This window comes from Coturnix japonica, chromosome 1 (genome assembly GCF_001577835.2).
Source record: "Coturnix japonica isolate 7356 chromosome 1, Coturnix japonica 2.1, whole genome shotgun sequence".
In the NCBI taxonomy this organism is placed as follows: Eukaryota; Metazoa; Chordata; class Aves; order Galliformes; family Phasianidae; genus Coturnix; species Coturnix japonica.
Window position 1 is genome coordinate 11,039,353 of NC_029516.1, and position 23,499 is coordinate 11,062,851.

Below are 23,499 nucleotides of genomic sequence, written 5' to 3' on the forward strand. Positions count from 1 at the left end.
TCTTGTCTTCCTTAATTTCTAAATGATGAAGCTTCTCTCCCCTCCATCGAACATTTCTAGGTTTCCAATAGATAAAGGTGATGAAAACTGACCCCGGCAATTACAGCGTGGTCTAAAGCCTAGGAAGCAAAGCCTGCAATCTTAATCAGTCAGTATATAGAAAGAAAGAAACAAAAAGAATCTTCTATTTTTGCAGTATAGATTCAAATTTATAAGAAAGCTATTAATGAAATTTTTTTAGTACAAGAGTTATTTAGCTGCCACATGAATGAGAGACAGCCGTGTTAAAAAAGTAGCAACTCCAAAATTTATCATATATTCTTCCTGTCCTTAAATCAAGTATTTTATTTTTTCATTAATAGAAGTCTTTTCATTGCATAAGTCTTTGTTTTCCAAGGATAATACTCTCCCTTAAGACTTAATGACTTCCTTCAACCCCTTCTTTATGTCAGTTCCAGACATTTTGTTTGAAGTAGTGTTAGGATCTGAATCCTGAGTGACCTGAGTAGTGCTTAATGTTTGGGCATAAAAGGTCATCTCAAAATAAATAGAAGGAATTCCACCCACTTTGAGATCTCAGAAGTTCTCAAGTAACCTCTCCAAGTGCTTAAAGCCCATGATCAAGATTGACTTTGCAGAAAAAAATTGAGTATAGAGTGGTTCAGTGAGAATAAATAAGGACTAATGTGTTTGAGACCTTATTTTGCGTTGTGTATTTACTTCCCCAGAACACTATCTGCAGCGTAAAACTCTTAAAATTGTGATCCTATCGTGACCTCATCTTTTAGAATTGTTCAATACTTCCTCCTAAATCCCCTTGGCTTTTTCAGGAAAAGTGAGAAACATGTCACAGAATTGTAGGGCTTTTGTTAGTTGGTAAAATACACTCTTCAAGTATTAAAATCGAGGATAAGATTAAAGTAGTTATGATAGTATTTCCAAGCAAAATAAAGGAAATAGGTGATGTAATGACAGATGTATTTCCTGACTTGCTACAGGAAATGTAATATGTTTTTTTTAAAGGAAAAAAAAAAAAAAAAAGGTGTATAACAGTTACTTCATCTATAGTTCATTATTTATGTATATAGTTTTAATTTAACATCTGACTTTTCTGAAACATCCTGTTTTTGTGTACTGCTTAGCAGGTACACAGCACAGAATTAAAAAGAAATCATCCTCAGCTACTTTCCTATGCTGCATATATTTCTTTTTTTAAGCAGGGATCATTAAAACCTGCTGTGTGCCAGGCTTTAACTTTTCTGTAAGTAATTTTATTTACAGATAATCAATAACAATGAAAAAATATTGGTTCAGTCCCTTTGAATCATGCTCAGAACTATGTATGTACTAAAGACATAAGAAACTGTTGTTGTAGCACGCTTCAGCAGTACTGCAATTTACCATGTAGTCCCATAGTCAAAACTGTTTGCCTGTAGCAAAGTTCAGCATATTGAAATGATAAGGCACTTTCCAACGCTGTTCATTATTTTATGCGCATAGATTGTGCATTTCTCATCCCCACCAAAATTATGCAGAGTATAAAGGACATGCTCAGGCCCATTGGGGTTTCATAACAGTTTCGCTATCTAACCACACACACCTAAGTCACATCCTACTGTGAAAATAATCATTTTCCCCAACTGAACCCAATTTTTAATCAAAACCAAATTTTTTCCAGCCACATAAATAGAAGAACACAATTTGAAAACCCTGTGCTAGAAGCAAAAAGGAAGCTACAGCAGCATAACATGCCCAACGCAGAACTTGGAACAAAGCCTATGCAGGCCCAAGGTTTCCGAGGTACAGTACCATGTCAGCCTATCTTAGTTAAGATGAAAGATCCTGCTCTCCTGCTACGCGACAATTATTTTGTCCTAGTCTGATGGAAATAAGAGTGTTGCCAATTCTCACAATGTTATCACCTGCCTCGTAGCATTTTTCTCTCCTAAAAGTTCCAGCTCCTGGAGTTGCGGGACTCATGAGACACCTATGAAACTCTAACCTCCAGAGTCGCAGGAAAAAGTGACAAGTTGACCTTAGTGTTTCCTGAAGGCTGAGAAACAGAATGCACAATAAGAGCCCCGAAGTAATTTTCTAAATAAAATACTAGCTTCTATTCTTGGGAATACGTGACTCTCTCTTGAGCACCTGAGGTTGGCAACACTGAGATAATTAATTGTACTTTCTGTAAATTACCTTTAGTTGATGTTTGGTATGTTTCTTAGCTAGCTCATCTAGCAAGCATCAATTAAGTTAAAAGCCTCAGGCACTGTGCTGTAGGAGTTTACAGGAATACAGCCTCTCCGTAATGTGAGAATTAATGTGCTTACAATGAGCTGTTTAAGCAGCAAAGTGTACTGGTAGAGACAAATAAACTTTAACATCAGGTTCCAGCCGGAGAATGAGGCTTCTTCTCCTTTGTGATAGTAGGCAGCTCCTCATCAACCCTGCCTAGGCCCAAACTCATCCGCCTGCGCCCCGTTCCACAGCGGTCCCGCAGTGTGAATGATCTGTCCCAGTGCTGGCGCAACCCCGCCAGGACACGCGGGCCATACGGTATGTCCTGCCAGCCCCACTGCACTGCCCACTTAACCAGATGAATGGAAGCCACCACCTTTGCACATTCCTCCTACCCTTCTCCACACAGCAAAGCATGGGAGCAAGGCAGCAGAAGGCCGCGGCCACCCATACTGCACACCAGGCACGTGGCAAAGGGATGGGAAGGTGGCACCACCGTCACAGCGGTCAGGACTGGCACCAAACCCACCTGCTTGGAGAGGGAAGATCACCTAATGTTTATCACTGTCTGTAACACTTGGAATGAAAAATACAGGGGATATTTCTCTTATTGCACGTGGGAGGGAAATTGTACAGAATGAATTACTTTGTAGACAAAGCTCAATTTATAGTTTAGGGAAGAGGTTTTAATATTGCCTCACATATCATTTTTATTGTTATAGTTATTTTAGCTACACAATATCCACTTGTATTTCTAATATGAAAGAATATAACTCCCCACTTATGTCTGATATGCCATAGATTAAAACATTTTTTAAGCTTTGTTTTAATATAAAAACTCACAAATATTTTTTTCCTGGAATGCCTGCACTCTTTATTTCCTCTGTCTTCATATGCTGTCACATGCTGCCAGCTGGTACTGTTATCTGCTGTCCCTGCCATGTTTTGACTAGATCAGAACTTTTGTCTTTCTTGTTTGTGTTGACTGATGTAGAAAAACCACTCTTCACCCGTGATGCATCACAGCTGAAGGGGACTTTCCTCAGCACCACTCTTAAGAAAAGCAACATGGGTTTTGGATTTACCATCATTGGTGGGGATGAGCCAGATGAGTTTCTTCAGGTGAAGAGTGTAATTCCTGATGGGCCTGCAGCACAAGATGGGAAAATGGAAACAGGTAATTAAGATGGTTCTTTTATGTAAGAAATACAATGATTTGTGATTTCTGAGATTCACTCTGTCCATAAATGCATGCATTTTTCCATGTCAGTTGCTGTGTAGATGCCTAACAGTTCCTCTGTGAGAAAAGATAAATCCTTAGATAGAAATTCCTCTTGTTTTTTTCTAAAATTTCCAGGTAGCTCATCTTTCCCATTTCACACTATTTTAAGGGAAGAAGGATCCCTCTGTTCTCCTATGCTAAAATGGACTGAGAAATGCTCTCCATTCTACTATATGAAAACTGGTTACAGTGTTCTTTGGTTTTTAGCCGGTTTACTCAAGGGGAATTTGTGTATGTACAGGCAGAGAGAGCACAGTCTACTGAAGGAAAAAGTCTGGCTTTAGAAAAGATAGCTTTGCAAAACAATCAAAGTTGAGTCTGATCCAACCTTGTTTTCATTAGAACACGAAAATGAGTTTTCAGTGTGACATATGGAGACGTAGGCATCTGTGGACTACTAATAAGGAATCTGTGAAAACTAAATGAAGAAAAGAAACTTCTGAAGAGATCTAAAGCTGCTATTAAGATCTGGATCAGTGTTGGAAATGCTTTCATATCTACAAATTGATAAAAATTGAAAAATGTCTTAAATGTCTCTAGGGTCTATGCATGGATGAAGCATTTTTGAAGGAAGATGAAGTTGGTTTCCTAGTCAGTGATTATATCCTGCAGGAGAATACAATGGCAGAAAGACAGAATAAGTTGGAATGGACCCCAGCCACAAACCTCCTGCTCAAAGTAGGGCTAACTTTGTGGTTGGATAAGGTTTCATACATGGAAGTGTAGATAATGTTGAAGGACAGAGATTCTGCAGCCTCTGCTGGCTCCTATCCACTGTTCTCATGGTGAAGATTTTTCTTCACTTTATCTGATGTGGATTTCCACTGCTCCAACTGTTTATAGGAGACTGTCATCCTGCATCCACACAGCCCAATCACTCTGCAGAGACTCTCTCAAGGAGTCCTCATTCCTCACAAACTAGTTAGATTATGCATTGACATCAGGGCCCATACATAATTTTCCATCCATTTCCCACTAACATGTTGTAGAAGAAACAGTAGTTTGGGATTCACATTATTGATGCAGAAAACCTAGTTCATGGTGGCCAGAGTCACTGTGAAGATGCAGAGAATTTTCTAGCCTGAGATGGATCGCTGTGAAAGGAGCAAAGCAGCAGAGCACGTTCTTTATATTCCATTACAGTACAGGGAGCAAACATGTAAACACACGTAAGCACAAATAATGTAGGAGTAGCCTCGTGTGATTCTTCTGGAAATTTCCTTTCATCCTTGTTCTGGATGCAAAGGAATAATTCAGACTATCATAGTTTATTGGAATAAATCCTCCTAAAGTTTTTCTGTAGGAATCTGCAGGGCTTTGCAAGTAGGAAGTGTGAATGTTGTGAAAAGTATTATTTTTAAAACACTATAATTTGCCCAAAGTCTTGTATTACTGTTGGCATGATGTTTCTGATGCCATATTAATGAATTTACAGCTAATTTATATTTTACAAATTAAAAATTTAAAAAAAAAAAAAGAAGAAGAAGAAGAAGAAGAAGCAGAACATAGATTGTTTTTTGTTGATTTTATTTAAAAAATTCTACTGGCTTTTTAATTCTCAATTCTTCTTACTGTTTTAACTTCAAAATGCAACTTAGTTGCCAAAGGCAAAATTAAAGTAGTGGATATGTTTAGTAACATGATCTTCATATCTCCTAATCTTTTGTTACTAACTTATGTGCTACCAGAGAAATTTTCCCTGCTATTCGTAGCTCAGCATTCTCAGATGCAGCACCCAAAATACCTGCAACTGGCTGTGGGTAATTTGTTCATATGAAAACTGTACTCTGGAAAAAAAAGCTCCCTTACATCTTATTTAAATTTTGATGCTGAAATTCAGTATAGATGTCCTTGTGTGCTGTAGCCACAGACTGTAATGGGAATACATAAGGGAAAAAATGCATAGAAATAAAATAGGGTTTTTTGTTTTGTTGTGTTTTTTTTTTTTCCTGAGGTAATGAATTCATCTTAAGAATCCATGATAGAAATATACATTCAAATATGCTTTATAATTATGTGAGCCTGTTTTGTGCAAAGTTAAATCTCTGAATAAATTCTGTACACAGATGTCTTCGTTTTTGTGAAGACTGACAGAGTTCTGTTGTAAAGCAATTAGAGAATCTCAGGCTAATTGTTGTGACATCTAGCATTGTTTCTGTGAATATTTGCAGTGATTCCTAAATATGATAACGGAAAACTGGGAAAACTTCTTTAAGGTCAGGATATTCTTAAAAACACTGTTCAGCCAAGTGATGGCGTACCCAGTACTTTTCAAACTTTTTGAACTATGATTCTCTACCTATCCAAACATTGTACAATCTAATCAGCTGGAGATATGACAGTCCAAGTCTCATTAACAGTGTTTGTTGATAAAGCTCTGAAGTCCTGTGTTTCAAAACTGCTTGAGATTACAGATCCTTTGTTTTGCTAGGTAGAAATCATTACATGATGAACAGAGATTTTAAATAGATTTTAAACAAAGCTTTTAAGATAGATTTTATTTATTCTTTTGACATAAACAGTGTGTTGTGCAATTTATATGTACTCCAGCCACAATCACAGTCACGGGAGGCTTTAATAAGCAATCAAAGTATCATATTGTGTCAGCAGGGTACCACAGAAAAAGCTTGAGGACATTGGCACTACAATCTGTGAAGCAACATAGATGTGAGAGATAACCACAGGTGCTGGTGTACCCATCTGTGGTATAACTCTGGACTCCTTCCCTTGCAAGGCTGATGCTCCTTTTTTTTTTTTTTTTAATGATTATTTTTGTTTTGGCCGACTGGTAAACAAAAGGCTAATGTTTCAAACAGGCATCAGACATGAGAAAACAGTAAGGAAAAACACATCCCCTGCACCTTACCAGGCTGTATGCTTGAAGACACCATGTGTACTCGCTCTAATTGTTAAAGAAACAAACTCATAGAAAACTAATATTGAAAATTTTGCAATTATTTTACTTCTCCACCCAGAAGCTAGTTTGATGTTCAGATACAAGTACAGATACAAGAAGAGAAGGATGAAGCTATGTAAGATTCATTGTGACCCTTTTAACTTGATGGCAACTCAGTGATTTCAAAAGCAAAACAAAACAGTTTTGCATTTCATCACTTGGAACATGGAAGCCTGACAGACTTATCATCACTGTATTGCTATGAAACAATTAATGCAGCAAAGCGAAGTGACTGTACTGACATACAACATTGCTCAGAGTGCAGTGCTGGGCATTAAGCAGTATTGCTGTAATTGCTGCAGACCCACAGCAAACCTCACATGCAAATTCAGAGGGGCCACATCTCAGTGGATGCATCAGAAACAGACAAAATTACATTCTAGATCCTATTTGCCAGATGTTTTGGAGTTCCTGAGGGTTGTTATGCACTTGTGTAAATCTGGCATCTGTGATCTAATGGCTCTTAGAAAGGCATTTGCAATATTACTAGGACAAGTTTTAACATTTGGAGTTCAATCAAGCTGCTGGATATGAACATTACACCCCACAGCATCTCCATCTATCTCAAGGTAGCCTAGGAGGAGCTGATACCACATGCTTTCCTGCAGTTTTCCATTGCTTTATCTTGGCTGAAGCCTCATGCTGCCAATGGAGAACTGTCTACATTTAAGGGGCTGCTGAGTCCTATTAAAATGCTGAGTGAAAGTTGCTGGTAAAAGACTGCATGAACACACGTAAAGATTTTTATACAGTGAATGATTTTAAATGACTGCCATTCTAAGGCAAACAAAGAGTTAGGCCTGCGGTTAACTTAGATCAAAGTTTAAGCTGCAAAAGATGAAACTCCTACAATTCTCAAGGTGGTTCAATGGATTAGATAAACTGAAACACTCAAACATAAATAGGCACAGGAAACATTTTCACAAGGCATATTTTTGCAAGCTTCAATTCCTTTGGTAAAAGTTTTAAGAAACAACAATAATGCACAAGTATTTAACTGGGTTTGTTGATGACACTTTTGACTGATAAATAGCCATGGCCATTGCAGGATGAACTTCCCAGAAATGTATCCGCATCTGTGATGAAGTCATGTAGCTCAAGAATTTGTATGAAGAATGGGAAATATTCTCTCTCATTTCATCAGCCAAGTACTTGGCCAGCTGCAAGATGCTAAATTATCTGTAAACAATGCAGACTTCAGCTTTTTCTTAGATAATGTTCTCCCAGAAACTGTAGCTTTACTATATTTGTTAATCTATTCTAGATATAATAATTTAAAAATCATACATTTAAGATTCAGCTAATATAGATATAAATATCTACATGATGGGTGTCTACACCTCCCGATTAACACTACCAGCAGGTTAAGTTGTGTTAACCAGTAGGTGTAGACACTTGTGTTGATTTCTATATTTGTTAGCTAATCGTCAGTGGAGAAAAATAACCACCTTTTGTATGACCATTTTTAAACGACTGTAGAGAGATGAAGTCAAGAATTAGGTGAGGACTGTCTCACATATACCACTCTGAATCTCTGTTGCACTTGTTAGATAACCAAAGCAAATAAGCTTGCTGTTAGAAATACATGAAGGAAAGATCCACAGCCTCATTGATCTACGTGGGCCTATCATCAAGTCCTGTATCAGTCTGCTATAGATCAGGAATTCTTCAAGAAGCTGAAGTTACTCTAAATGCAAGCAAATAATTAGAGAGACCATGCATACTTGTTGATCTACAAACTCATTAGTGTTGTTATTCACTTGAATAAGCAAATGTGAAGTGATAACAAGGAGGCTGACCCTACAACATCCCTAATCTTAGGGAATAATTATTTAGTCATCATTCTTGCATCTTTCTGCATCATAACACTAATAGTTCACAACCTCTATAAAAATTACAGTACTCAAGAGAGAAGGAGTTGAATATGTCTGCAAAACGTTCAGACTTATCATTGGTTTGTTTCTGTGTTTGTCCATTGTCAACTCAGATGAACAAACCATTATGTCATCCAGTATCTGCTCAGGTGAGATTCAGACTGTCCAGTTACAGCAGGGTGGAAATGTTGGGCTATATATGTATGGGGAACACCTTCAATGCAAAGAAATAAATCTAAATTTTAAAAATGCATATTTTGACAGTCAACCAACTATGTCAATACTGTAAGTGAATATCATGCAGGACTTACTGTATCATGACCACATGCCACAGTACCTATCTAATTTTTAAACAGATCAGGTCCCTCTCAGATGCTGTCAAGATCCAAGTGACACTGACACTGTTCTCTTTTACAATATTTCCTCTTCTAGTACCTAGCTGGTTTCTGTGGCTGTCCTATCAAGAAGTTCACTAGCAAGGAGCTCAGTGAAGAACTGTTCACACACATGTGTAGGACTTCATTTCCAGCAATACCAGAGTATATGCCCTGGCACTCTTACACCAGCTCACTCAAAAGCACCAGAAAGATTGATGTTACAAATTAAGACACTGTTTTTTGAACACAAGAGACTGCATTGCTACTTGTAGTTCTGAGGAAGTATCTTTGTACTTGTTTTAGTTTTTATGGAAATAAATAGGAAACATTACTTACAGAGCAACATATGTATATAAGTATAATTAATTCTGACTTTTGAGGCAAATTTGCATAGTGCTGCTAATCCTTAACATTTTAGGCTTAATTTCATAGGCATGGGAGGGAAGGGAAGGGAAGGGAAGAAGGAAGGGAAGGGAAGGGAAGGGAAGGGAAGGGAAGGGGAAGGGAAGGGAAGGGAAGGGAGAAGGGACAGGAACGGGAAGGGAAGGGAAGGGAAGGGAAGGGAAGGGAAGGGAAGGGAAGGGAGCAAAATGTTGCTATGAATATTAGCTAAATTTTAGAATGTAAATGTTTGTATTCCTCTGCTTGCAGAAAAAAAGCAAAAGTAAGGAAGTATGATCCAATTAAACTTAAGAGATTTCAGTCAGCAAACATATGAAAATGTCATAAACTTTCTGTTTGATTTCATGTATTGAATCTGTCACTTCAGCTGGGGGAAGTGATATGACTTGCATTTTTGAATTCTAAATGGTGACAGTAAAAATAATACTTGCATTTAAGAATATTAATAGCAATGGGGAATGATGCAGTGGGAAGATTTTCTTTTTTTACAACCCCTTTCCCCTCCATATTTTAAAGTAAACAATTCATTGAATTCCATATGTAAATACACAGCACTTAGGTTACTGGAAATTCTAAAGGATTGTTTATTAACATTTTTTCATTATATTTTTGTGTTTCCATTGTTTTCATAAACTTTCTACAGTGGTCACTGTAATAGTGTAAATTTCTATTTAAAGTAGCTAAAGACCTGGGATAAAGCGCTCACTTCCCTCACAAAGGTAATGAGCTCTAATCTTGATGAGGTTCCTATTATAGTGTTTTCTTCACGTCTTTATTTTGGTACTTACTACATTTCAAGGTATTCTTTGAATGATAAGCAGAACTGACACTAAAAATTCCTACCCACATTTCTTATACCACACTCTGCTACTGTCTAGGTCTGGGGGTTTTGTGTGCATCCTTCCAGATTTCATTGGTTGGCTGGTGTGATATTCAGTTATCTTGTTTTCTCCCTAAGGTGCAGAAAATCCATATGTCACTATCTGTTCCGCCTGATACAGAGCTAGAGCTTGAGTCCATGTTGCTTATCTGTCAAGCTACTCAGCATTCATTAAGAACTGCATACAAATCTTTCCTATTAAAACCATCCCACTTTGCATAAATATTCCTCGAGGTATGAAGAGAGCTATTGATTCTTTTTAGCTCTGTCATTTGGCTATTCCCCTTGAAGTTTTCAATTAAAATTGTTTATACAAACTGGAAGAGCAATTACAGCAGAACATCTAACTTGGATTCCAAAATGTTTCTTTAAATCACAAAAATAATTAGAAAGAAAAGAAAATTCTTAAGAAATTCTTGTCCTCACTTTACATGGTGTCTCACCTCATGGGATGATTTGATTTTCTCATTATTATGGGACTCAGTAGTACTTGTCTATGTGTCTTGTTTTTTAGCCCTAAATTTTGCCATAATTCAGAAATTTGAGGAATTTTCCATAATCTGTATTGTTTTATAACATGTAAGAATTGTGCCTTACTTCAGGGTTGTTCAGAGCATCACATATAGGAACATAAACCCCTAACTATGGTGTCAGTTTGAAAGGAAAGGTTATTTCTAGTGGACTGAGAATACCAACACTCAGTACAATTCAGATGGTTAACATAGGTGTCTAGTGACATAAAAAGTGCAAGAGATCCCACCTACTCTCTTGATGCCATTTGAGAAATACAGAAATCTCTTCTACATCCTGTAAATCTAGATATGCATCTTAAATGTCCAAGGCTATTAAAATGGCACAAAGGACTCCTTTGTCTTTCGTAGTCATCAATCACAGCAAGCAGTGGTTGATTCATTAGTGTACTACTGACCTTTTTCTGACTATTTTAAGGATGTTTCCCTAGCCTAATTCAAAGCTCATGTGTGGTTTATGAACACTTGAAATAAAAAGCAAAAATCCTTTAAAACTTAATACAGTTATTTTTCTTTCATTTGGCTATTCAAACAAGCCTAAATGTTGAGCTCAGGCATACACTGGAGATTATGAATTCACTTTCTTCTTATAATCCAGAAGGGTTATAAATTCCTTCTTCTCATTTTGGAACAGATATTCTTGGTGCCCATAAAACACCAATTTTAGGACTGGCCAATGTGTGTAATTCATTTCCTTTCCTGTAGTGACTCTTGTTCAAAAGAAGAATTCTTTTTTCAAGGAATCTGGACAAATTATGATCTTTCATTTCTCTTTGATAAAAAATCCATATTTATAGTCAATAAAAGTTCTGGTATGCATTGTTTGTGGCATTTAATTCACGGGTTACAGAACATTTTGATTTTCAGTTACCATTCCTTGATTATCTATGCTTTCTACTTCAAACGGTAAAATATTAGTCACATAAGATGAAGTTCCAAGTTATGTTAGTATGTAGCATAGTTGTCTGCAAGACTTCGTATATGAGCAGATCTCCTTATATATAGTAAGTTAATTCTACTGCTTAAGCCATTAGAAAGCTCTATCAGCACCAGCTGTAGAAAACCAAACAAGTTTGAATAGAGATGACTGAGGTTTGAACACGTCCAGCCATGCGTGATTCCACATGCACAGCACTTACTGACTTTAACTTTGCCAAGATTTTCACACTTGTTTTGTTTTTATTTAACCAAGAAACCATAGCTGGAGCATTTTAATGAGAAGAGAGCGTAGTGCAGATGTGGTTTGCAATACTGTGAACAATTCTGTTTCTTATGGGCAAACAGAATACAAAGGATACACTTAAGACATATTTACTCTGTTTAACCTAAACCACCAATCTAGGTCTCAGTAATGTAAGTAAAAGGAGATCTGGTGCTACAAGCATAATAGAATCATAGAATCCTTAGCACTGGAAGGGATCTTTAAAGGTCATTTAGTCCAGCTCCTCTGCAGTGAATAGGGGCATCCACAGCTAGATCAGGTTGCCCAGAGCCTGATCTAGCCTGGCCATGAAAGTCTCCAGGGACACGGCATTCATTACATCTCTGGGCAACCTATTCCCGTACCTCACCACTATCCTGTGAAAGACTCTTTCCGTTTATCTAACCTAAATCTACCCTCATTAAGCTTGAAACCATTTCCCCTTATTCTCTCACCAAAGACCCTGCTAAGGAGTCTTTCCCCTTCTTTCCTGTAGCTCCCCTTTAGATACTGAAAGGCCACTCTCAGGTCACCTTGCAGCCTCCTCCAGGCTGAACACCCCCAGCTCTCTTACCCTGTTCTCTTAGGAGAGGTGTTCCATCCCTTAGATCATTTTTGTGGCCCTCCTCTAGTTGTGCTCCAACAGGTCCGTATCTCTCCTGTACCGAGGACTCCACATCTGGACACAGTACTCCAGATGAGGCCTCACAGCACAGGGCAGAGGGGCAGGAGTGCCTCTCTCGCTACCTGCTGGCAACTCTTCTTTTGATGCAGCCCAGGGTATGGTTGGTATTCTGGGCTGTGAGGGCACATTACTGGCTCGTATCCAGCTTCCCATCCACCGTTATCCCCAGGTCTTTTTCAGCAGGGCTGTGCTCAATCATTTTATCCCCCATTTTGGTAGTGGATGTTGCCTCAGCCCTGGTGCAAGACCTTGCACTTGGCTTTGCTGAACCTCATGAAATTCACCTGGGCGCCCTGTTTAAGCCTGTCTAGATCCCTCTGGATGGTGTCCCATCCCTCTGGCATGTTGACCACACCCCACAGCTTGGTGTCATCAAACAAACTTGCTGAAGGTGCACTCTACCCCACTGTCAGTGTGATCAATGAAGATATTAAAGGGTATTGATCCCAGCACTGGCCTTTACAGAACACCATCCTTACTGATCTTTGAGCCATTAGACACCATTCTCTGGATCCTACGGCCAGTTCTTCCATTGAACAGTCCATTCATCAAATCCATATCTTTCCAATTTGGAGAGGAGAATGTTGTGGGGTACTGTGTTAAAGGTCTAACTGATGTCGATATAAATGACATCAGTGGCTCTTCCCTTGCCTACTGATGCAGTTACACAATCATAAAAGGCCACCAGGGGCTATACCTTTAGCACAGAATGAAATCATAAAGAAATTAAGAAAGGCAGCAAAATAAAATACAAAATAGTAAAGGTAAAAAAAGCAAAAATTTTGTTTCGAACATGACCACATCATAGTACGCACAAACTATGCCATGCACAAGACCAGTGCATGTGACAGTTCTCAGGAGCCCATACATTTGCTCTTCAGTCTGAACTCCATCACACAAAATCTGCAGACTCTCCAGTTAGGACATTTTAGATAGGTTGGTAGCTGATAAATATGTTGTCATAATTCTGATATTTATTAAGACAGCTTTTGTAAGTTTTGGAAGTTGCCAGTTGAGTAAGCAGTGTGCAGTGACCTCAGTGCCTGCCAAAAATGCTGCTGTTGCAGAAATAACTTTTCTCCTATCAAGTATAATTAACATCTGTCTCGCATGATTTGGTTATTTGTATGAACAGACAAAAATATACATTGAGAAATAATAGTCATCATCATCTCATGTACAATTTCATTCAATAAATAATGACATCTTATTCCTTATAAAAATAATAATCTAGGAGAAGAAACAGCTTCTTCCTATATAGAGAGATGATGGGCAAAGTGAGATCATACTGCACTAATGAGGTTAATAACCTAGAACTGTACTTTTCAGTATCATCAGCCATTACACCTTCAATTTTCTTCTGATTTTGCTTATATATAATTTTATTATAGCATTCTGTTATCAAAACAAAATGTAAACATTCAGCTCAGTTTCAGATTTTTTTTTCATTTTGTATTAAAAATCAAATGCAGTAAGAATACATAAAACCCAAATGTTCAGAAATGCAGCTCTTCATTTGCCTTGAACTGTTCATTGAGTACAAATCTTAAAGTAAAAATTTAAAGCAAATTTTAAACTCTTTGAATACTTGTGCATTGTTCAATTAATTACTTTTAAGATACAGTTTCTGCTCCATATTTAGAGTGGGAAAAATCTAACAGCACTTATTAAATGTACTACTTGAACAGACTAACATCTGAGTACTTCAATTTCCCCATCAAAAATGAGAAGTAGTCCATTCAGAGCTTTGTAAAATACAATAAGTAATGCAGTCATCAACCCCCATTATAACTTATTCAAAAGGAAGAGAAACCCAATGAGGTTTATCTTAGCAAGATGTCTAGGCTGAGTGCTATATGTATCCAGTTAGTTGTGTGGGGTATATTAAAACAGAAATCTGTGCTAAATCACATGTACATCAGTTCTTTTGTCCGTGTTCTGAGTCTCTTATCTGATGCATGACATGAAGTAAAAAAATCCAGAGTTTCATTAGAGAAGAAAAACATTTTCAAGCATATAAATTACATTCCAGGTGCTTCGTGAAAATTCTAACTAATGGAGGCTTCAGAGAAGTTTCATGTAATTCTGTTATGACTTCACTTTTAAGGCATCCTTTGCTGTATGTTACCCAGATTTGGATACTAGAGGAGAGCACCTCTCCACTGACCCTGTTTCACTTAGCCTTTGGAAGAAGTGCAAAGTTGATTTCAGCGCTTACACACCTGCCTCTTTATAACTGATGATACTGACATTAAAAAAAAAAAAAAAAAAAAAAAAAAAAAAAAAAACACCTTTGTTTTCAAACTTGTAATGAAAATTTCTTACTAACATACTTGTGCTGTGGCCCTAAGGTGGGTGGTGGGCTTGGATGAGCCGAAGGGCCAAAGGGAAGGTATCTGTCTACAACACAGACACTACCCCTCATCATACCATATTACAAGACCAGACATCACCTTTGCATTTAGCCCACCAATTTATAGGTGGGCTTTTGGTTAGATTCCTCTGTAAATTCAACAGGAAAATCATGCAGTTCCTCTATTTTGAAGTTGCTTTTTGTTGTTGTCATTGTTGTTTTTATATCAACAAGATAAGTATAAAATGCTATTGTTTTACCTCTGGTCATTTTCCAAGCAGGTTAGAGTGGCAGCAACATTATTCAGAGTTCTAAAAAGCTTTCTGTACTCTGCTAGATTGTTTTGAGCAATCTGTTTAGTCTGTACTATTCCAATTATTTTCTGTATATTAGTTGGTATATTTTTTAGGCCACATTTGACTGCATCATTGCTTTCATCAGAAGGAAATATAGTCAACTCTTTTATAAGAGATTCAATCGTATCTAGTGCAGTTCTACTTATATGAACATTTTTTTCTGAATTGCTTTGAGAAAAAGAGAGAGAGAGAGAGAGAAGGATTATAATAATAATTATACTTGAACTATTGTTTATGACAAAAATGCTACTCCATCCAAGGTGCTGACCTGACCGATTTTTATTTCAAACTCTATCATGCTGTAAATACTGTCTTTGGATAGACTGTTCAGTTCTGAATGAGATGGTGAGATTTTAAACATTACGTTTGCTACAAGAATAATGAATTCTCCTTTCCTAGGTTGTCAGATATGTAATTTCAAGTCAAGTGGAAGTAATATCTTAACAAAAATGTTGGCATGCAAAATTTTCTTTAAAACTGTTTGAACTGAAAGTAACATTAGCTTAGAGAAAGTTAAGTGATGAATCAAAACCAAGATGCTCCTTGTTTTTATAGACCTTTAATTGATCGAGTTCAGCCAAAGGGTAACAGTCTGGCAATGCTTAATTTAATCCCAACCCAGGAAATACATCTCATAAAATATATGGTTGTTCATGTGACCTCTTTACCACCAATACCTTAACCTTCTATTTATCAAGACTCTTAAAGTTGATCATTTCCTTAAAGCTTCGAAAGCAGCGGGTTTATCTGTAGAATGTGTGTAGGTATAGATGCAGTGATCCAGTGTGATTGTGGCTCCAGCAGTGACACCAGTATCAGCCCTCTCTGAGGCTGCTCTGCATGCTGAGTCTTTTTACAGCACCGTCCTATACAATAATTTTCAAAGACATAATCTCAGCCAGAGTCTCACTGGAATAATCCAATTGTGTGTCACCCTTCCAAATATATCATATTTTGTTCTAAGCTAGTCTGTTAGAGACAATCCATTAAGAAACAATAGTGTATTCTGTATAGTGAAAGTATCTAAATGTATCCTTAAATGATCAGTAGATAGTGCTATAATATTGGTTCTGTACTACAATTGAATTTTGAATGTTTGTGGCAAACTGCTTTTATGTGTGTTTATCTATGCGTAGATGTGTTCGCGGTGAATAATTCAGTATAATTGTATGTGCGTGTGAATAATATGACTATATATATATATATATATATATATATATATATATATATATATATATATATAATTGAGTCAATTTCAGGGGAAAAAAAAAACCCAAAAAAAACGTTACATTTCTAAGATCTCATAGAGAGAAAGGAACTTTATCCTTATTTCATAATATCAGATATTCTTCCCAAATATCGTTGAGGGCCTCTGTGTTAGGGACCAGTCACTTTTGCAGGGGGTAAGTGTGGTCCCAAAATGCATTTCCCACACAGGAATCCATCCACATGTTGATGTAGCCTTCTGTGGGTTGTGTGTGAAAATTAGGAACAAATTCTCTTCCACTGTAGCTTCTGTACTAAACACCCTCTACCTTGGATTGACAGGAAAAGATGAGCTTTCCCTCTATTGGATGTTCTATCCAATATGTCTCTCTTGATTTCTCTCTCATACAACCTTTTATGTTCGGGAAGGGAAAAACCAGAACAAGTGCAGGAGCAAGAAGAGATTACACAAAAGGCCCAAAATCAAAGGATAAACAAGAAGTGCTGTCTTGGTATTTCAGTATCTGTTTGAACAATGAAAATGCATCAAATGCACGTAGGCAACCTTCAGTCTATTGTTCCCCACATATGATTGTGCTATTTTGTGCTATGTCATAAAAGAAATGTGAAGCAATTCCTCTCTGGGTGAAGACTGGAAGGAGAAAATTGATGGGTTAAGCCAGTTAGTCCTTCTGTCAGTGTTATAAGAAGAGCTCAATCCAATGCTGTGATACACTCACTCCTTGGTGTAGTGTATGTTGTACAGCATTGTAGTATCTGCTTCAGCAGACTGAGCAAAAATTTTACATTTTCTTGCAGCATCAGCAAGTTCCTTCCCCAGATCTAGGATCTGACGTAGGCTACCATGACAATTGTTTTTTACCACAGTTTGCATTTTGCAATGGCAGTTCTTAGATTTGGTATATAGAAAAAACCAACACCTTCAGAATAATGTAAATGTCTCATGCATTGCAGCCTTTCTATTATATTGCTATCAGTGATGGAATTAAATGTTCTTTTAAATCCTGATTTAGCTGGAAAAGAGAGAAATAACTGTAAGCTTGTAAAATTTGTATTCTTTTTTCCATCTCTTTACACTTTAGTCAATTTGGTTCAACAATATTCATACGATGAATGCACATTTCATATTTTTGTGGTTGATTCTGTTTTTTAATTTGATAACACTCACATAACTAATTTATCTTTTAATGATGACAGTTTTTAATCTCTTTCACGTCTTGTTGGTATCTGAGCACATCTGGGTCTTACTTAGGAATTCAAAATCTTTGTTATGCTCTAGAGCATCTTTCCCAAATGGATTCTATTTGTCCAAGTGGAAAAAAAAAAGAAAAGATAAAAAAAAAAAAAAAAAAGGAAAAGAAAGAAAAATAGAATATATTATCAGTCATTTTAAACTAATTTTAAGCAGTTTTGGATTAACACAGTCCCCATAGCTACAAGGCAATAATGACACAGACAGGAAGATTTGTTCTACTTCTTTTCAGAGTTGGTGGAGAGGGAAAGAATCCTTCATTAGAAGAAATTTAGAGATTGTCTAAGAACCAAGTTGGGAAAATATTTAATTAGAATCCAAAGTAAAAGCTGACTACACTCCAGTGGGGTAAAAGCACATCTGATATGTGCACACACTACTCACGAGAGAAGAAAACTTGCCATCTGACTTGCAGCTTATCTTTGACAGTTCTGATTGTAATTATTATGTTTTCTGCATGCAAGGACACAGTAATACTTTTGGTGTACATGAAATGTTATGTAGTGAAATGCAGGGACTGTGCAAATACCCTTCAGCTTCCTTGGCCAAAGTGTAGGACAGTGGCTGCTGATACTGGATAAATTTTATCCTAAACATTCTCTGCACCGTGTTTCTCCTTACACTGCTAGCAGTCTTTACTTTTTTCAGTATTTCCATTTTAAGTGATGTCTTCACTTTCCCTGTTCCCAGTAGAAGAGGTTCTACTAGACTGGCATGTAGGGATTCCTCTTTCTAAGGAGCTTTTGCTGAGAGCCACAGCCTGAAGCTGGCCATAGTGGGGATGGTGTCAGCCCCCTCAGAGCACAGGCTGTGCTGTGCCTTCAATCACAAGAGAACACAGCTTGAAGAAAAGCATCGCCTATAGTTATCAGCAGCACTTTGCTATTCTTTAAATTCAGGATGACCTCAGAATCAAAAACACACTCTCCAGTTTTTAGACCGGGCAGAGTTTTGATTCTCCTTCTAAATCATCACTACCTCAGAAGCAGCTAAAGATATTTAAATAAATGTGAAAATCTGTGTACCTCTGTATTTCTAAGGTGTCTTTCAGACAAGTTCTTCTAGGAGTGCTTCATGATACTCAGTATTAAATCTGCCAACCATTGTAATAAATTCTAGAATCTGGTAAATTCTGAGAAGGGAAATGAATATGGTTACCACAAATATCAGTGTTAGTGCCCTCTCTGTTTAGGATCTCTCTCATAAAACTTTGTATAATGAGGTTGAGAAGCATTTGATGCCAGTTATCCCTAGCATATGAAATCATATGTAGAACTAGTAACTTTACTGTAATTACATTAACAGCATTTCAGACATTTTTATTGCATAAACCTCATTTACCAGTTAATTGCAGTGGAGTAATAGAAGGTTGGAAAAGACCACTAAGATCATCTTGTCCAACCATCGACCTATCAGCACCACAAATATGAATATGCCTTGCCAAGAGAATTCGTGGTTCTCTCATGTGGTATGATAATATTGAGATTTGTAAAATAATAGTGGAAAGATGGAATAGTTTCTATCCTAGTGGAATTAAAATGATAGAAATTTTCAGAAATTATTTCGTCCCAGTATTTAACTGTAATCCCAATTATTTATTAACCCTGAAGATCCAGTCTTGACGGCATTTCAGTAGCACTTCACAATATGCCAAGATCACTAGATATTAAATACAACTGATTTATTTAGCTTTTATGTCTGTAAAAATTGTCATTACTAAACAATTTGGGGTTCCTTGCTGAGGAGAGTGAAATTTCTGCCAGTTTGGAAATGCTGTGCTCTCTTCTAAATATTATCTGGGAATGTAATACACATTCATTCACTAGTACAAAATTAGGTAAAGAAGTATAACTGATACTTTGTAATTACACGGCTTAGTTCACTCTTTTCATTTATTGTAAGTTAGATAGATTTTACAATTTGGTTTAATGTCCTGTGAAGAGGGACACATTTTTTCCTGCTATAGGAGTATCTCCATTGTAAACCCTGTGAAATCAAAGCACACTAGGTTAAACAAATGAGGAATTCGTTACCTCAGATCTGCTGAACTTTGCTGGTAGGACACAGTTATTTATAGTGATGCCTGCCTTGCCATTGTCAGCAGATCTGGATTTGATTTGACTGATTCATGAAGACAATTTGGGGTTTATTTTCATGAACCTGCAACTTCTTGATTATACTAAATGCAGAAAGAATTAAAATAGACAAGGAGTCTTTCGTTGTTGTACCTAGTGTTGTTTGGACATTTTATTTTGACCTTGTCTGAGTTTCTTGGGATTGTAATCCCTATCAGAATTAATAACTTTTCACTGTATACCTAAAAATGACTCATATATGCAGCTGTCAGCCTACTGTGAATTTTTTCTGGCATTGCTTCCTGACAGGGCATCTATGCAAGCAGCGTGCATGTGCAAACCTTAAAAATTAACAATTTCATTCTTGAAATGTAGTAAGAAGTAAAAAGAACAAATGCAGTTTTAATACAAATTGCTATCAATTTTTAAAACATTCCTTCCTTGAGAAAGATTCACAAGCATACTCAAGGCAGAAATACAGTCAGTAAGGTGGTTAGGAGATCATTTTTAGAGACAGACAAGAACAGAGCAGCAAGCACAAGTCAGTTTCCTTTCGGATCTCACCAGTATTCTGCTGCTGACATTTGCATCTCCAAATCTTCCTGATCTTTCCATCCTTGTATTCCATTCTGTACACTCTCATCCATTGCTTGTCTATAATATCTTCTGCCTGTAACATGCTGCATTCCCTCATGCATTTTTCTTCTATGCTTCTCCATGCACATTTTCATGTAACAGATAGTTCTTAAAAGGATGTTTGCCAATTGGCCATCTCATTTCTCACCATTTTCATAGGCTGCCCAGATAAGTCTAAGTTGTACACAAAATAAGCGTGGAGCTAAATTTTCCACAAATTAACTTGTCGCTATAGCTACTATCTCCAATTGGATGAGAGGCCACAATTTGTATTGTTTCTTATTACTCTCTATAGCTGCCTGAAAGGAGGTTATGATGAGGTGGCAGGTGTCAGCTTCTTTTCCCAAGTAAGAGCAATAGGCTGAGAGGGAATGTCCTCAAGTTGCACCAGGGGAGGTTCGGGTTGAATCTTATGAACAATTTCTTCTCTAAAAGAGTGGTGAGATATTGAAACAGGCTGCCCAGGAAGGTGGTGGAGCTATCGTCCCTGGAAACACAGGGTTGTGCTACTGAGGGACATGAATTAGTGGACATGATGGTTGAACTAGATGATCTTAGAGGTCTTTCCCAACCTTAATGATTATATAATTCTGTGAAGCACTGCATCCTCAGGAGAGGTGATGGCATCTACTTTGTCAGGAGCCATGTGGAAATATTGTGTGGAAGCATATGAAAATAAGTGATAATCTTTCAAGGAAAAGTTTAATATGGTGTATATTTTGAGAAGGGCTTTTTAACTAAAGGCCACCCATGGGATGATTCTCAGTGAGAACGTTGCGAGATAGCAAGCATACTGAGTCTACTTTTTAGGTGTGGACAAATAAATAGAGAAGTCTGACATGGAATCACAGTCATTCTTAATAATTTATTTTAATTTACATTTGCTCATTAGCTAATTAATAAATTAACAAATTCAAATGTAGAAAATTAATTCTTTTCTAAGGAGGAATATGGTGTGTTATTATAAACTAAAGATTAATCCTCCTTTATTTATATAATCTGAGATTTGTCTACTGAACTGGTATATCCATAACACAGCTTCATTAGATTCCAGCCATCAAGCTGAATCCTTCCTTCTCAGCAGAGGGTTATTTACCCTGCAGTGGTGTTATTATTGTTCAGGTATTTACTACAGGAAAAGGGAAGCCACACAAAAAATGTGACTCTACAGTGCTACAAACTATACAGTAATAATGAAAATTCTAGTCTTCTCAGAAAGCTAATAAACCAAAGCTGAATGCAGAGAAGGCAAACAAGACACATGAGGAGGCAGAATAGATGGTGGGAGGCTGGATAATCTTCATAAAAGGAGAATGTATTTCTTAGTCCTGCAACTGTAGCAGTGAAAATTGACCTTTTTCTAACCAATCGTAGTCTGGAATTGCAGTTTTTTTTATAAAGCAAGTGAGTTTTAAATAATGTGGTTGGTGGGATTTTTTCTAATGATTTCCTCCATCTCACCAACAAATTAGTAAGAAAGGTGGACTTTGTAGTTTAGATTCAGTGTAGTGTTCAGGAGTAAGGTGAGAAAGAGAGGAGAAATTACTCAGTGGTGAAGGTGTTAAATTGTTTTGTAAAGAATGAAAATATATTGTCCTTGAAAATGAGTGATTGGTAGTGAAAGAGGCTCCAGAGATATTCAGATAACGTTTTCTTGAAAGGAAGGTCAGATTGATAATTGATTACCCTCTATTAACCTGGAAAAATTACAGTAAAGCCTGAAAAAAGGAATTCCTCTATTGCTCTTTACTACACAGTTTTAAAGTAATGTGTTTATATATCCCTAAGAAACTGTGTAGTTTTCCTGGAATAGAAATGATGTGAGTGAGAAGTTCTCTGTAGTATAAGTAATTTTGTTCATGATTTTACTATTAAAAATAAAATTATAGGGATAATACATGAGATAAACATAATTAAAGATTGAAAAATGTTCATAAAGCTCTTGAGTAAGAGGTCTCATATTAGACTTAAATTTGAAGAAGATATTTGTTAATGAATTGGTAATCATAGATGGCTCTATATTAAATATACTGAGGTACTCACAAGTAGTAGGCTAGTAGTTGAAAGACATATCTTTCACTGGGAATTCTTCTATTGGTCAGAAAAATTAAAATTCTTTTTAATATAAATATAATACTTCCTGTCCTTAATGTTGTATAAAAACACTGACCTGCACTAATCTGGACTGTTTTTGAAGTATTTGTCTATGGTGGTTTCAAAGTGCCAACCTTGTGCCTTCAATATGCAGCAAGATTTGAGGATTTCTTTGTATGTCCATTCACACACATACATATACATATAGATATCCCAAATTTCTAGTTTGGTGACACAGTAGACACTCTAATGCCAAGGAGGTGGCGATGAATAATCAGACAGTTCATTGTGGCTGGCACAACATGTTTAGCTGGAGACAAGTTCTTCAGCATAAATTTTGACAGTTATTTAGTAGTGTTAATAGCAGTGCCTGGGACAGCAGTAATTGTAAACATTTCTTATGGAAAGTACTTGGACACGTGTTATAATAGATTGCCCTTGCTAAAAAATACATTAAGGCAGCGCTTTCAGTCTTGGCTCCCATTGGCTTTACAGCCACAATCTGACTCTGAAACAAGCACCCGATTTCCACATGTGCTGAGTGCCAGCAGGTAATGTGGTCAGCAGAACAGGGACCTGAGTGATGGCACAAAAGGCATATCGCACCTTTCAGTCTTAGCTTTAAACCTGATAGCAAAATCAGAAGGTCTGCATGAGAAGCTGAAATTAGGCAACTGGATGAGCACTGTGAGTGGATCAAGAAAAAATGGAGTATTGAGCAAACAGTACTGAAATTCACAGAGATCAAAATCAAACCTCACTTCCTGTTACTAAGAACACCTATTTTCATATATGTCTCAGCATATAAAGGCATTTGTACATGTGCAGAAAATGCCCTTCATCAGGAACAGGAGGCACTGCCTGCTTCCCAGCAGGGAGAGGGGCTTCTCAGTATTTACATCATGCTCTACACTAGCCAATGCCCTTAGGCTGTTGGGAGGCTCGCGGGGCTACTTCCTGCCCTCCTGGGAACCATTACCTAAATAAATGTGATGTTCTGAGTACAGAAATAAAATGTTGTGTGTACAAAAGAGAATGTGTTGTAAATTCTGACCTTCTTTTTCTAAAGAAAAAAAGGACT

General features: G+C 37.0%; 1 protein-coding gene across 10 annotated transcripts in view; it reads left to right on the top strand.

Annotated features, from left to right (window-relative positions):
• MAGI2 (membrane associated guanylate kinase, WW and PDZ domain containing 2) overlaps positions 1-23,499 on the top strand; it is a 675,337-nt gene that overhangs the window by 528,024 nt on the left and 123,814 nt on the right. For all 10 annotated transcript variants that reach the window (XM_032442310.1, XM_032442308.1, XM_032442312.1 and 7 more), the window contains 2 exons: positions 1,679-1,800; positions 3,233-3,415. In XM_032442310.1, the coding sequence (XP_032298201.1) occupies positions 1,679-1,800; positions 3,233-3,415 (305 nt within the window). The remainder of the gene's footprint in view (positions 1-1,678; positions 1,801-3,232; positions 3,416-23,499) is intronic.